General features: G+C 39.6%; 2 protein-coding genes across 2 annotated transcripts in view; one reads left to right on the plus strand and one right to left on the minus strand.

The window, feature by feature from the left end:
- The window catches only part of LOC132155283 (parathyroid hormone/parathyroid hormone-related peptide receptor-like), an 89,647-nt gene extending 80,854 nt beyond the window's left edge, over positions 1-8,793 (plus strand). The window contains exons 8-14 of the mRNA XM_059564161.1: positions 674-827; positions 1,381-1,441; positions 1,669-1,735; positions 2,036-2,130; positions 2,364-2,505; positions 2,589-2,630; positions 7,115-8,793. Of these exons, the coding sequence (XP_059420144.1) occupies positions 674-827; positions 1,381-1,441; positions 1,669-1,735; positions 2,036-2,130; positions 2,364-2,505; positions 2,589-2,630; positions 7,115-7,468 (915 nt within the window). The 3' untranslated portion in view covers positions 7,469-8,793. The remainder of the gene's footprint in view (positions 1-673; positions 828-1,380; positions 1,442-1,668; positions 1,736-2,035; positions 2,131-2,363; positions 2,506-2,588; positions 2,631-7,114) is intronic.
- A 1,009-nt stretch (positions 8,794-9,802) lies between these two features.
- Positions 9,803-15,442, minus strand: part of LOC132155284 (transmembrane inner ear expressed protein-like) — a 28,488-nt gene continuing 22,848 nt past the window's right edge. The window contains exon 4 of the mRNA XM_059564162.1: positions 9,803-10,333. Within this exon, the coding sequence (XP_059420145.1) occupies positions 10,041-10,333 (293 nt within the window). The 3' untranslated portion in view covers positions 9,803-10,040. The remainder of the gene's footprint in view (positions 10,334-15,442) is intronic.

The following is a 15,442-nucleotide window of genomic DNA, read 5'->3' on the forward strand; positions in this document are numbered from 1 at the left end:
TTGTTAACTGACAAGCTGCGCAATTCCACACTGATAATGAACGTGAATTTGCACAGCTTGTCAGTAAACAATGGCTCTGTGTAGTAACAGCTGCTCTATGCGCATTAATTATCGGCCGATATTATCGTGCACTTCTAGTCCCAAGCCATTTTCAGAGACCAGGATATAATAAATATTTGGGGATATGCCCTTTTGACTTTTTTTTTCTCCAAAAATACTGATGCCTTATTGAATCACACCAGTGTCTCAAAATGGCCAGTGGCATGTGCCAAATATTTGTATAAATGCCGTCTTGCACATCACTGATCAAAAGTCATAGTTAATAGTTGAGGAATAGTGAGAACTGGTCCCCAAACTAAAGTGGCACTTTGTATAGGCTGAGAGTTGCCTCTGTTTGCAAGTGTGAGACATTGACGTGATTCAACAAGACTTTTTTGGAGAAAGGTAGTTTCCAATAGCTCTAGCTACTGATGCCACATCTCATTTCCTCATCTCAAGAGGTAACCACTCACATTATCTTTCAAAGCTTGTTATAAATGGTCCTTCTCTATAAACTACAAATGTCGATTTTGAGGGTGAGTCAAGTTTCATATAGCTTGTACCTCAAAAGGTGAAATAAGAGCACATGCTTCTTATCAATATGTGCTGAATCGATTTTACTTTACCCTTTAAGATTGGCTGCAAGATGGCTGTTACTCTCTTCTTGTACTTCTTGGCGACTAATTATTACTGGATTCTGGTGGAAGGCCTGTACCTGCACAGCCTTATCTTCATGACCTTCTTCTCAGACAGGAAGTACCTTTGGGGCTTTACTCTGATTGGCTGGGGTGAGTGAACAATCTTCTTCATGTGTGCCCAATACAATTATTCGGCTTCTGGCTACAGACACCAAATCATCCAAAATATTTAATCAGTGCTTCCAATGGACATCTTCTCCAGTTAACTGAAATTATATGTCAATTGGTACATCAAACAGATTTTTAAATTGACTCTTGAACAATGGCAAGAGTTGCATTGAGGTAATGCTAATTGTTACATGCGCTATATCTTTTAGAGACCAATGTGTCTGCATTTGTGGATATAATTTGGACTCCACGGCTCCTGCATTGTACACACTGTGCGGAAAAGTTGTACATGCACAGCGCATACAATGTGGATGCTGTGAAGTTAAGCCACTTCTATGTTGCTTAAACCAGTGCTGCAGAGCCGGGGATCAACTATAGGATGTTCTTGTTGTTTGTTTAGTTTTATTAGTTTTTTTTTCTGCTGTGCCAGTACTTCTAATAAAATAATGTATTAGTTTATTCATTTAAAAAGCACTGAGGTTCTTCTGTATGTAGCCATTTGAAAGTGAAGGTCACTAAAGGTTTGGTTAAACAGGTGTTCCTGCGATGTTTGTAACCATCTGGGCCAGTGTGAGAGCCACTCTTGCTGACACTGAGTGAGTGTTTGTGCTTCAAGCTGTTTGCCAATTCTGCCATTTGTGCATTTATACAGGAATGCAATATTAATTCAGCCTGTGGAACAAATAAAATATTCTCTACATGGTAAATAATGTATGCACATGCAGGATGTTTTGCAAAAGAAAACAGTATCTTTGTATACTATACATTAAATATTAATAGGATGTCTGGATTGAGTTTCTCTTATCTGGTTTATGATCTACAGGTGCTGGGATTTAAGTGCAGGAAACCTTAAATGGATTGTGCAGATCCCTATTTTGACAGCAATTGTTGTAAGTTTCCATAAATAAAAATTACAAAGAAATTCATAAGTAGGCACTTATTTAGACAGGATTCTTTAGAATAAATGGAGTTAAGTGTGTACAAATTTGACTGTTAGTTATGTTGAGCTTCATTTGATTCATTCATGTGTTTTAAGTAAATTGCACATTTTGTATTTATTTGTCTGCCAGTTCCATGAATGTGAATACATTGTAAGAATAATTTGTTAATGCAGTTATTTCATGTGTCTATTAGATACAGTATGCCTTTATTTTGATGCATTAATAAGTGCATATACTTTTTCCCCAAAGGTCAATTTTTTGTTGTTCCTGAATATAATCAGAGTCTTGGCAACCAAACTTAGAGAAACAAATGCAGGAAGATGTGACACCAGACAACAGTATAGGTAAGATTTTGTGTGTGTTTGAAAGAAGATTCTTATGTTCATCATGTCTGCATTTATTTGATCGAAACTACAGTAAAAAAAGATATATATAAAAACTGATTTGCTGAAATTGAAACCACACTTTTTTTGCACCTTTATTTGAAACATAATAAATTCCTATAATGTTATTTCTGATTAATTTAATGAATCCTTACTGAATAAAAGTGGGTTCTTTATCTCTTTTTATCCCACAGAAAGCTGTTAAAATCGACGCTGGTCCTCATGCCGTTGTTTGGGGTTCACTACATTGTGTTTATGGCAATGCCCTATACAGAAGTGTCTGGGGTGCCGTGGCAAATCCAGATGCATTACGAAATGCTCTTTAACTCATTCCAGGTAATATTTCAAAACACATGTAGACATTGCACCAAAGTATGTTGCTTTAACTAGTATCTTTATATTGATGCTCTGTTTTCCAGGGATTCTTTGTTGCAATTATATATTGCTTCTGCAATGGAGAGGTAAGAATGAACTTTTATATACTCTAGCTTCTGTGTCCTAAAACGCTGGCAGATAATTGGTTACATCACTCTGCTTGTGTCTGGTCAGTCTGTGTTTTAGTCGTGGGGAATTTTTGAATAGCATGAACCTGCAATACCAGAGCTGCATTTTCAGGACCCTAGTCTTTTGTTAGCAATAGCACTTTATACAATTTTATAGCACTTACTATTAAATTCTGAATTTGCATTATTAAATTTCAGAAATGATTTACTGGTTCAATTGTTTCATTTATTTCATATATTCTCTTAACCAACCCCCAACCCATAACACAACGTTTGTAACCCTCTTGAATATTTCTTTCTCCATTGTTAGATTATATTATTTCATTATTAATGATCCAACATCATTTTAATATTACAATTAATTGCTATGTGTAGACATTTCGTAACTAAAGTAGTAAAAATATACAATTATTCTTAGTTTAGGTTAAATAATGTGTTAATGTATATATTGCAGTGTTACTGATGCAATAAATAAAGTAATCATACAAATTTTGACCTTACAATATCATGCACTTTCCCAGCTAGTTCTAAACTAACTTTTCTTCACTGAATATTACATTTGACCTTCACTTTCTCTGGCTCATGGTGTACTGCAGGGCTATTCAATTGGCGGCCCGCGGGCCACATGCGGCCCGGAAGCAACCTCCAAATGGCCCAGCCCGTGGTCCCGCCAAAAACGCACATCCCTATGTAAACTCATTCAGTAGTACAGACCACGTAGCCTAGCAACAAAGCAAACAATGCAGAGCGCGTGCAGGTAATATTAGTAGCCTAGATTACTATCAATATGTCTTTCTCAACACTGAAACGTAAAATTGCCAATGAAAACCGCCAGTTTAACCCTGCCTGGACTGACAAATACTTGTTTATTTTACCGCCACATCCAAACCGATGTGTTTAATTTGTAACGAGTGCGTCGCAGTATTTAAAGATTACAATGTGCGGAGGCACCACGTTGAGAAACACCAGACTTTCCGCACCAATTTTCCCGAGGGATCTCAAGAGAGGGCAGCAAAAGTGCAAAGTTTGATTGCATCTTACAACCGGAGCAGTTTTACCATGGTGCGGTCATTTACTGCCCAAGAGAGAGCTACCGCAGCATCCCTTCGTGTTTCCTGGATTTTGGCAAAAAAAGAAAAGGCCATTCACAGACTCTGAAACCGTGAAGGACTGTATGCTGGCTGTCGTGGATGAGGTGATAAATGACGATAAAATCAAAACGAGCGTGGTATCTGCTATAAAAAACGTACCCCTGTCAGATACTTCCAACATTCGTAGGGTTGAAATTCTTGCTGCAGATGTGTATGAAACACTGTTAGGAGACCTGGTGAAAGCTGATACTATGTCTATAGCAGTAGATGAGTCCATAGACAAAACTGATACTGCTCAGTTGTGGATATATTTTTTGACAGCAAATGCTTCAGAGAGGAGCTGCTCTGCCTACTGCCTTTAGAAGGACACACAACGGGCGATATAGTCTTTGGGAAAATTTCTGCTTTTTTTAAAGACAATGGTCTGGATATGACGCGTGTGTGCATGCTTGTGACAAATGGGGCTCCATCCATGACAGGGAAAGTGAATGGTTTGGCAGCACGTTGGTCCGCTGTTGCACCTCAGTTGATCTCGTTACACTGCATTGTGCATCAGGCGGTGTTGTGCGCAAAACTAAGCGGGACGCTCAAAACGATCATGGACAACGTGATGGCTACAATTAATTTTATTCGCTCCACATCAAGCCTCCAACACCGCTTGTTCCGCATGCTGCTGTCAGAAAAATGTCTGCTGAGCACCACGACCTGCTTTTGCATAATGACGTGAGGTGGCTGTCAAAAGGCAAAGCACTGGAGCGTTTCTGTGGTCTCAGAGAGGAGATCATAACTTTTCTCCGCAACAGCAAGCAAAAAAAGGCAGAAACGCACTTGAGTCGCATACTGGACGACAACTTCATGGCAGATGCCTGCTTTCTGAGCGACATATTCAAACACCTGAATGATCTCAATTTGGCACTACAAGGCAGAGACAAAACTGTAATCGACCTTGTGGAACAGATGCGCGCATTCCCAGTTAAACTGGACCTTTTCGCAACAGATTTGAGCACAGGCCGAATGCTGCATTTTCCGACACTCCGCAAATGCATCTCATCCCCCGCACAAGTCACGGATGTGATGACAGAATTCATTGCGAGGTTGAAAATGAACTTTGCTGCTCGATTGGATGGACTTGTTGACATGCGGTCATCTGTAACCATGGCACAGGAGCTTTGCACTAACGGGCCTACAGTGTTTTGGACTAATGTCAAAGTACATCAGTTCCCTAACGTTAAGAAAGTAGCGATCGTCATGCTCAGTATGTTTGGATCAACTTACACATGTGAGTCAAGTTTTTCACACATGAACTCCATAAAAAGCAACTCTCGTTGCTCCCTGACTGATCGTACTCTCCACCAATGCCTTCGGATTGCATTGACAACTTACGAGCCTAAAGTCACTGCTCTCGTTCAAAACAAAAAATGTCACTTCTCCCACTAAATTAGCTGGGTAATTGTAGCCTACATTAATATAATGTTGGATGTGTAACAAATGCATGCCTAATCACAAATGTGGTGATTTAAAATATGTTCCCTCAGTATGTGCAATATGTGCAGTAGTCCACCTTGTATTCATGTGTTAGTTATAGCCTAGTTGTGAATACTGTGCACTTTTTATGCACTTTTTATGCACTTTTATGCACTTTGAGATGTTCCTGGGTCAAATGTGAGCAAGATGAGTATTTTGTTTCAAAAGGAAACTTAATGTTATTGCTTATCTACTACTGTGCAGTATTTTTTATTTTATTTTTTTGCACTTTGTGATCAGATAGGTCAGATATGTAGCCTAGGTAGGCCAAGGCAAGAGATGCTTAGGTCAGTTTTTTTTTTTTTTTTTGTAAGTGGAAAAATTAGGGGCTACCTCAGATTCTGTTCAGTTAGCTCTTTTATTGTATTTGTATGCACCTTTTGATATGCAAACTGACCAAAGTTAAAAGAGAAACAATGAATAAACCTTACATGTATTCAATACATTTGTTTGTGTTGGTTTTGAAATGTGTCATTACGAGTTTATTTCGCCGCTGAAATAACTGGCCCAGCTAACCTTCTTGGTTTGAAAATCTGGCCCAATTGAATTTGTAATTGAATAGCCCTGGTGTACTGTATTCACTGGTGATTTAAGTGCATTGTTAATAATAGCTATATTTATTTAATGGGAGCATTTGTTTGATCAATGGCACACAGGAGGGCTCTTGAAGCACTCATTTTTTGCCCTTATTTATGTACATACTTTTGCGGTTGAACTGTTGTATAAAGCACAATCTGTTATTGCCTGTGGCTGGATCATGTGATTTTGGCCATATACACACTGCAGTTCACTGTACTCTAGTGTGCTGTTTTCAAGAACATTAATGAGAATGAATGGGCTGATTTAAATGACTGTGAAGAAGCAGTAATGCGTAGCTTAAAAATGGCAAGATTGTGTATCTCCTATTTCCAGAAGAAAACTTGCAAATCTTGACCAGAATATGAACCTTTGAGAAAACACTGTGTCTGTCTTTCATATTTTTTTTTGCATTACATTACACATTTCAGGTAATATCATTATAATAATATATATATATATATATATATATATATATATATATATATATATATATATATATATATAAAGACTATATTTTTGACCTCACTCATCACACTTGTCACATTGATTTCATTAGGATAATGTTGAACCATTTTAATTTAATTCAGTCATAAAAATTTAACATTTTGATGTAAACGTTAAAAAAAAGAACAATAGGTAAAATAAAACTTCCTAAAAGAGATCAAATATTTTATTTGTTTACCTGGATGTGATGTGACCATTAAACAACGTCAGCAAACCTGAACATGCAAATGTCTTACTTTTCAGATGTAAGTCAAGAAAATAGATCAGGTGAAAGAGGTTTATATGAAAAAATAAAAATATATGAAATCAAATTGGAAATACCTGCATTACATGTAAATTATGTGAATTTGTGCATTTTAATGTATCTGAAAGCCAAAAGCCTTTGAAAGGCATAATAATACATGTTTAAATAACCCACTGAATGATAATTCCAAATAACCATTAATATTCTCATCAGTAGTTGATGCAATGTTGAAATGTTGAGAAAACACCTTAGAATCTAAATGAATTAGACAGTGACTTGTCTTTAGGGAGAATCGATAAATTATGAATCATTTATCTCAGTCGTGTGAATATTTAATCATGCAATCAATAAAAAAAACATAAGTAATCTGATTACGAGTATTTTAAAATGTAATTAATTACAAGTGCTTTAATTTTTAGAATCATGTAAAAACATGTATTTAGTTACTGCCCAGCACTGCTTGTTTTACTCACATATATTCTCATTTGATCACTCGTTAGGTCCAAGCAGAGATCAAGAAGTCCTGGAGTAGGAGGACTCTGGCTCTGGACTTCAAGAGAAAAGCCCGGAGTGGCAGTAACACGTACAGCTATGGACCCATGGTGTCTCACACCAGTGTCACTAACGTGACCGCACGGGGCCCTCTGGCCCTGCACCTCACCACCCGCCTGGGGCCCGTCTCCCTCAACGGCCACCGAAACCTCCCGGGATACGTGAAGAACGGCTCGGTCTCGGAGAACTCCATCCCGTCCTCGGGACACGAGCTCCATACACAAGAGGAAGAACCTTCAAAGAGCTTCCAAGTGGAAAAAACCATCCCGGTGGTGGAGGAGGAAAGAGAAACAGTCATGTGACTTCACAAACCTTAATAAAGACCATGTTTCTCAGGATTTCCTCACAATCTGGGTTGTGGGACCATCTCAGATGTACAGTTGGAGACATGGTGACTGACCTAATGGACCAGATATGATCCGTGTCTTTTAAATGAGCCACAAGTTCTTTCAAGCTATCTTCATCAGCAGCATTCGGAGGAGGACAACACATTTTGGTTTTAAACTGTGAACATACAACGCCGGTGCTTTCAGGTTGTCACATCACCTCCTTAAATGAAGAACGGTGAGCTTGCTTCAGGATCAAGTTACATGAAATATATGGCACTGTGGGCCGTGTAAATAAGATACTCATGATATATGATATATATATATATAAAATGTTATTAATATAATGTTATTTACAGATGCAACTGCCAGTAGGGACACTCTTTGTGTTATGATAGCAGGTTTTTGTTAGTAGAATGTGATATTTCTATGTCTCTAAGACTTTGAGCGACTGTCTCGTTTATCTACGTGTTTATTCAGTAGATTTGCCAAACTTTGCCAGACTGTCTTTTTTTCTTCATGAGTCTGACAGTGAAAAACAAAAGTGAATTCCCTCTGAATCTGTGTAGATTTATACAGTACAAGCTTGTGTTATTACCAGTGGTGAAACATCAAAGCATGTTGTTATTAGGGCAGATGCATACTATTATTATTTCTCTTTTTTTCCCTGTAAGACCGAGTGTGGCCATTTTTAATTGAATTTGTCTGACTTCCTGCTATTTTCCGCTGTACAGAACAGCTGGTTCTGCTGCTTGATATTGCAGATTGGCGTGTTTTACCATATTTTTGAATGTATTATCTTAATTATGAACACACTGGTTTGTAGTGCAAACAGTTTTACCGTTTACTGCACGTTGGTATTCTTCTCATTATTTCCCTACAGTGGCTAATGAACCAGAAGTCTCGCACATTCACAGAAAACAGCTTACTTTCGTGTTGAGAAATAAGGTGCATACTAAGCATAAAATATCAAATTTTCTGTATTTTATTTTTTTAGGTAATTTTTGGCTGCCTTAACCATTGCATTAACCATTTATTATAGCAAACATATCCTAGTACTTTATAATACTGTTCATAATAGTATTTATAAAAAAACTAACAGTCCACCAAAAAATCTCTGTAATGCAAACCATTAATTTGTGTGGGAAGCTATTCAATGGCCATTTTTTTCATCCAAAGGGGAAAATTGTCATATAGTCTGGTCATACTTAAGCAGTGTTGGGGAAAGATACTTTTAAAAGTAATGCATTACAATCGTGCATTACTACCTAAGAAAGTTACCGATTGTATTGGTTTTACTAATAAATCTTTAGAAAATCTTTATATATATGTATATATATATAGAGAGCCATAAGGAAGAACAAATGTGTAAATGGGTAATGAACCCTTAATTTGTTGGTATTTAACTGAAGTCAGTATTAGAGGTTTAGAGGCTCATGGTCTGTTATGTATATTATAATGCTGCTTTTTATTACTCTATGTATATACGTTAATGTTGTGTTTACACAATACATAAAAAAGCCCATCCAGTTATGAGCTAAATGATCATTTGCATACATTTTGGAATGTAGTATGACTATGAAAGTACTGTAATCAAGGTCATGATGTCATATGCTAGCAGTTCAGTATACAGTGGTGCATATGCTGAAATATTTAATAACAATATGCCTAAATATGATTTATCAGATCTTTTCTTTTTTATATTCCCAGCTATTTTTTTATTTTTATTTTTTTTGCTAGTCAAAAACTTCAATCCTTTGCTCACCAAAATAATCTTAAACAAACAAAAAAACATACATATGCATTCTGCTTTTTCTTTATATGACACGTTTTAACATTAATTTGAGGACAGACAGATCAAAGCAACAACTTTTCAATCAGTTTTTTTATCATTAAATGTAATCACTTCTTTTCAGCTGTATTATTTATAACATTTCATCTGTTTTTGCACTTTTTATGCTTTGGTACTCAATAACACTTGAGACTTTGTTTTAGCTATTAACAGTGAATGATTTGGAAATAAGTGCTTGAATGATGGATGTGCAGTTCTGTTAAATATTGAGGTTTCAGAGAGAAGAAACTGATCTTGTTTTACTGCTTTCAATAACTGTTTATCTCTGCTTTGCTCATGTGCTTTTTATTACATAGTTTTATTAGATCCCATCATTCACGTCCCCAGTAGAAGTGTTCTGACTCATTGCAACAACGAATATTTTACCCAAAAATTTAAATTGTCACCATTTGCTTTCTTTCTCCAGTGGACCCAAATGTTTCAAATATGTTGTTGTTTTTTTGTTGTTGTTGTTTAAATGTTATTTTACATAAATGCAAGCTATCTTTTCTGTGTACACCAGTGTTGTATTATTTAGTGCTGATGTGTATCGTGCAAAATAAATGAAAATGTTTAATTAACTGAAAATCATTTATTGTCGATGTTTACAATTTACACTAAATGTGCTGTTAATGTACATTTATACATTTTCTTACAAAAAAATATTAAAAAAGGGCTAGTGAAAGTTTAGCACACACCATTACGGTCACTAAATGTTCATTTTTTTGCACTGCCCTTGGCTCCACCTCCTTTTTCTTCTCCTTTCTCTCCACGTCCCTTTTTACCTTTTCCTCCATCCAACGCCTCTTTTTTGGATGCTCCTTTCTCTCCTTTTTCTCCCTTTTCCCCTTTCTTCTTTGTGGTTTCATCCTTCTCCTCTCCCTTCCCTTCTTTTCCTTCTTTTGCACCCTTGCCTTCCTTTTTGCCTTCTTTTTCTTTCTTCTTTCCCTTTTCTGCGTCAACCTTTCCTGCTACAGTTGGCACCTCCTCCTTTTCCTCAGGCTTAGCCGCTAAATCAAAGAAAGAAAGAAGGAGCAGGATTGGGGCAGCAGTACTGATATATCTGATTAAATATTGAACTTGTCTTCCCCATAATTACAAGGAAACAGCAAGTAACACTGAAATAATTGTAATTTGAAATAGTATTTTCCTGAAAAACACAGCTTCAAAAACATATTTTTCAGTTTATAGTCTCCACCATGTTTTGTAATTTATAGTCTCCACCGAGAAAAAAAAAAAAAGAAAAAGAAAAATAATACAGTACGTTTAAGGTTAACCTTTAAGGTTAACGAAAATGTCTGTAAAATGTCTGGATAATGACCTAAAATTACCGATGTATTTTCTTTCTTTATATATATATATATATATATACATACAGTACAGACTAAAAGTTTGGAAACATTACTATTTTTAATGTTTTTGAAAGAAGTTCCTTCTGCTTATCAAGCCTTCATTTATTTGATCAAAAATACAGAAAAAATAGTAATATTGTGAAATATCATTACAACTTAAAATAATAGTTTTCTATTTTAATATACTTTAAAAAAAATAATTTATTCATGTGATGCAAAGCTGAATTTTCAGCATCATTCCTCCAGCCTTCAGTGTCACATGTAACATCCAGTCTGTCACATGATCATTTAGAAATCATTCTAATATTCTGATTTATTATGAGTGTTGGAAACAGTTCTGCTGTCTAATATATTTGATCAATAAAAGGTTAAAAAGAACTGCATTTATTCAAAATAAAAATAAAAAAATTCTAATAATATATATTCTAATAATATATTTTCTTTACTATCACTTTTTATCAATTTAACACATCCTTGCTGAATACAAGTATTGATTTTATTTTTAAAAAAAAAAGAAAAAAAAATTACTGACCCCAAATTACTGACCAGTAGAGTATATTGTTATTACAAAATATTTATATTTTAAAAACATAGCTTCTTTTTTTTTTTTACTTTTTATTCATCAAAGTATCCTAAAAAAAGTCTTACATGTTCTGAAAAAATATTAAGCAGCAGAACTGTTTCCAACTTTGATAATGTATCATATTAGAATAATTTCTGAAGGATCATGTGATAATGATCCTAAAAATTCAGCTTTGCATCACAGAAATAAATGATAATTTAAAGTATAATACATTTAAAAACAATTATTTTAAATTGTAATAATATATCACAATATTAAATTTTTTTCTGTATTTTTGATCAAATAAATGCAGGCTTGATGAGCAGAAGAAACTTCTTTCAAAAACATTATATATATATATATATATATATATATATATATATATATATATATATATATATATATATTCTGTCTAAAAAGACCTGCTCCCTTCTTTTAACATGCCCTCCACAACATATTGGGCAGGCAGGAGAAACACTGATAGAGATGTTAGGAAAGATGTCCAAATGGAGCAGACATTATTGTTATGTCAGTTAATTGGTTTCAGATTGATCTGGCGGCTGAGAGCAGCACTGAAGACAAATATATTGTGTCTCTGACCTTAATATACAGGGAAAGCCCAGGGTGTTACAAACACGCTAGGTTCCACCTATACGCAATCACTACGCACGTCCTCACCGGAATACTAAGCACATCTACCTGATCCTCATCAACACCCAATCACCTCAGCACCATAAAAACCACACACACACACACACTCAATCGATGTCCGGTCTCGTTCGCAACAAGGTCTTACCTGTATGCTAACTCTAAGGACTAACTCTTCTTCTACTTACCTCTCTCCAGCGATTCTCAGAAGATCCAGATCCTCAGTGTGCGTGTGTGTGGTTCACCTTCCTCCTCTGACGTCTTCACCCAGCCTGCATGGATCCATCCCTCACTCCACCCTACACTACCTGCTCCTCTGCTCCTCTGCTTGTGTCTGTTTAATAAACCATTCTGTCTGTTACTCCTCAGTCTCCCAAGTGATCCGTAACAGAAGACCGGACCAACACCGCCAGGCACAAGCATGAGCCTCAAGGACCCCTTTCAAGATCTGGTTAATGCACTCCGAAGGACACTCACGGCTACAACTGCATCCCCAACACCAGCGAGCACTTCTGTCAACGATGCCAGCACTTCCTCACCTTCCGTTCACGCCAGTCCCATGGCCCGGCCAGCGCCCTACTCTGGTGCGGCGGAGGAATGCAGCCGTTTCCTCCTACAATGCTCGCTGGTCCTGGAGATGCAACCGCACTTGTACCCCACTGAGAGATCTAAGGTAGCCTTTGTAATTTCTCAACTGCAAGGTAAAGCACTACTGTGGGCAGATTCAATATGGACTCAAAATAACCCAGTTATCCCAGTTAACCCAATTATCCAGTCTTATTCCAGCTTCATCGACCATTTCCGTGAAGTTTTTGGCAGACCAGCTTGGGACTCTTCCATTGTTGAGAAGCTGTATAATCTCAAACAGGGGAAAATGTCTGTCAATGAATATGCCCTTCAGTTTGGGACTCTAGCGGCCTCCAGTGGATGGAACGAACCGGCTTTACTGACTACCTACCGTCAGGGATTGGAACCTTGAGTGCGGTTGCATCTTGCTGCATACGAGGACACCATCGGGCTAGAACGATTCATCCAGCTGTCCATCCGCTTCGCCACTCGTATGCAGTCATGCCTTTGAAGAGCACCAAGGCCAGGCGTATTCCTCTACCTGGCTCAGGGTTATATTCGTCCATCGACCTCCCCTGCTGCTTCGAGTTTCTTCTTTGTGGAGAAAAAGGACGGAGGTTTAAGACCATGCATTGATTATCGGGCTCTCAACAATATAACAGTGAAGTTCAGGTACCCACTTCCCCTCGTCCCAGCTGCCTTGGAACATCTCCGTGGTGCCACTGTGTTCACCAAGTTGGACCTCCGCAGGGCCTAAAACCTCATCCGGATACGAGAGGGGGACGAGTAGAAGACCACCTTCATAAACCCTACAGGCCACTATGAATATTGCGTGATGCCGTATGGACTTGTTAACACCCCCTCAGTATTCCAGGACTTCATTCACGAGGTGCTCCGGGAGTTCCTCCACAAGTTTGTCCTAGTCTACATTGATGATATCCTCATCTACTCCCGGAGCCTGGCAGAACATCAACGCCACGTTGCGGAGGTCCTGCAACGCCTGAGGGCCTACCAACTGTATCTCAAGGCCGAAAAGTGCTCTTTCCATCAGCCCTCAGTGCAGTTCCTTGGATACAACATCAGCAGCAGTGGCATCCGGATAGACGAGGGGAAGGTAACCGCCGTCAGAGATTGGCCCACTCCAACCACCATCAAGGAGTTACAGCGGTTCCTTGGCTTTGCCAACTTCTATAGACGGTTTATTCAAAACTTCAGTACCATCACCAGCCCTCTCACCAGTCTCCTCCGTAACAAACCCAAATCTCTCTCCTGGACTCCTGCCACCACAGAGGCCTTCCACATCCTTAAGGAGGCCTTTACGACTGCCCTGGTCCATCCCGATCCTGACCGACCCTTCGTCGTGGAAGTCGACGCCTCGACCACCGGAGTGGGAGCGTTCCTTTCTCAGCAGCAGGGGAATCCAAGTCGCCTCCACCCTGAAACTCAACCCGGCGGAGGTCAACTATGATATCGGCAACCGGGAACTGTTGGCCATCAAACTGGCCTTGGAAGAATGGAGGCATTGGTTGGAGGGAGCCAAACACCCCTTTCTGGTCCTAACAGGTCATAAAAACTTAGAGTATCTCAGAGTGGCCAAAAGATTAAATCTGAGACAAGCTTGCTGGGCAGTATTCTTCACCCGCTTCCATTTCACCATCTCATACCGCCCAGGGGTGAAAAATGTGAAGGCTGACGCCCTCTCCAGGTGTTACGCCCCCAAAGAGAATCCCGAAACTCCGGAAACCATTCTTTCAGAAAGAGTCATCGTCTCTCCTATTACCTTGTCCGCTGAGACCCTTCCTTCTACTGAGCCTACCACCAACACCCCGCCGGGTTGCCCACCGGAACTTCAGTATGTTCCCAGGGCACGGCACACTCCACTCATACACTCCACTCACAAATCGGACCGAGGCCCCCAGTTCATCTCCCGGGTATGGAAGTCTGTCCACTCACTCCTAGGTGTGGCCATCAGCCTGTCCTCCGGGTACCATCCCCAGTCAAACGGGCAGACGGAGAGGAAGGTTCAGGAGATTGGATGCTTCCTCCGTACCATCTGTCACGGCCACCAGAACTCCTGGAACCAGTTCCTTGGGTGGGCCGAGTACGCACAAAACTCCCTTCGTCATCCTACCACCGGACTCACTCCATTTCAGTGCGTACTCGGCTACCAACCACCTCTATTCCCCTGGTCAGGTGAACCCTCGGATGTCCCCACCATCGACTACTGGTTCCGGGAGAGCGAGAGGGTCTGGGACGCAGCACACCACCAACTCCAGCGGGCTTTACGCAGACATAGAACGACAGCCGACCTTCGCTGATCAGAGGCCCCAACATACCAACCCGGTCAGAAGGTTTGGCTGTCCACCCGGGACATCCGCCTGCGTCTGCCCTGCCGCAAGCTAAGTCCCAGATTCATTGGCCCATTCACCATCATCCAGCAGATCAATCCTGGTCACGTACAAACTCCAGTTACCCCCTGAATACCGGATTCACCCCACATTCCATGTGTCTCTCCTTAAACCTCACCATCCTTCTGTCTCTCCCTCCACAGAACTTGGTGAAACGGAAGCCCCCCCTCCACTCCTCCTAGACGACGGCGCAGCCTATGCAGTGAGTGACATCCTGGACTCCCGGCAGCGTAGTGAACAACTGGAATATCTAGGGGACTGGGAAGGATACGGTCCAGAGGAACATTCCTGGGTCCCATGCAACGACATCCTGGATCCTAACTTACTCAACACCTTCCACTCCAATCATTCTGACTGACCAGCTCCCAGGGGAAGAGGACGTCCACCATGTCGTCGGGGTCCTCGGCCCTCAAGAGCAGGCCGTGGGGAGGGGGGTACTGTTACAAACACGCCAGGTTCCACCATCTCGCAATCACTACACACGCCCTCACCGGAATACTAAGCACATCCACCTGATCCTCATCACCACCCAATCACCTCAGCACCATAAAAACCACACACACGCACTCAATCGATGTCCGG

This window comes from Carassius carassius, chromosome 12 (genome assembly GCF_963082965.1).
Source record: "Carassius carassius chromosome 12, fCarCar2.1, whole genome shotgun sequence".
Lineage (NCBI taxonomy): Eukaryota > Metazoa > Chordata > Actinopteri > Cypriniformes > Cyprinidae > Carassius > Carassius carassius.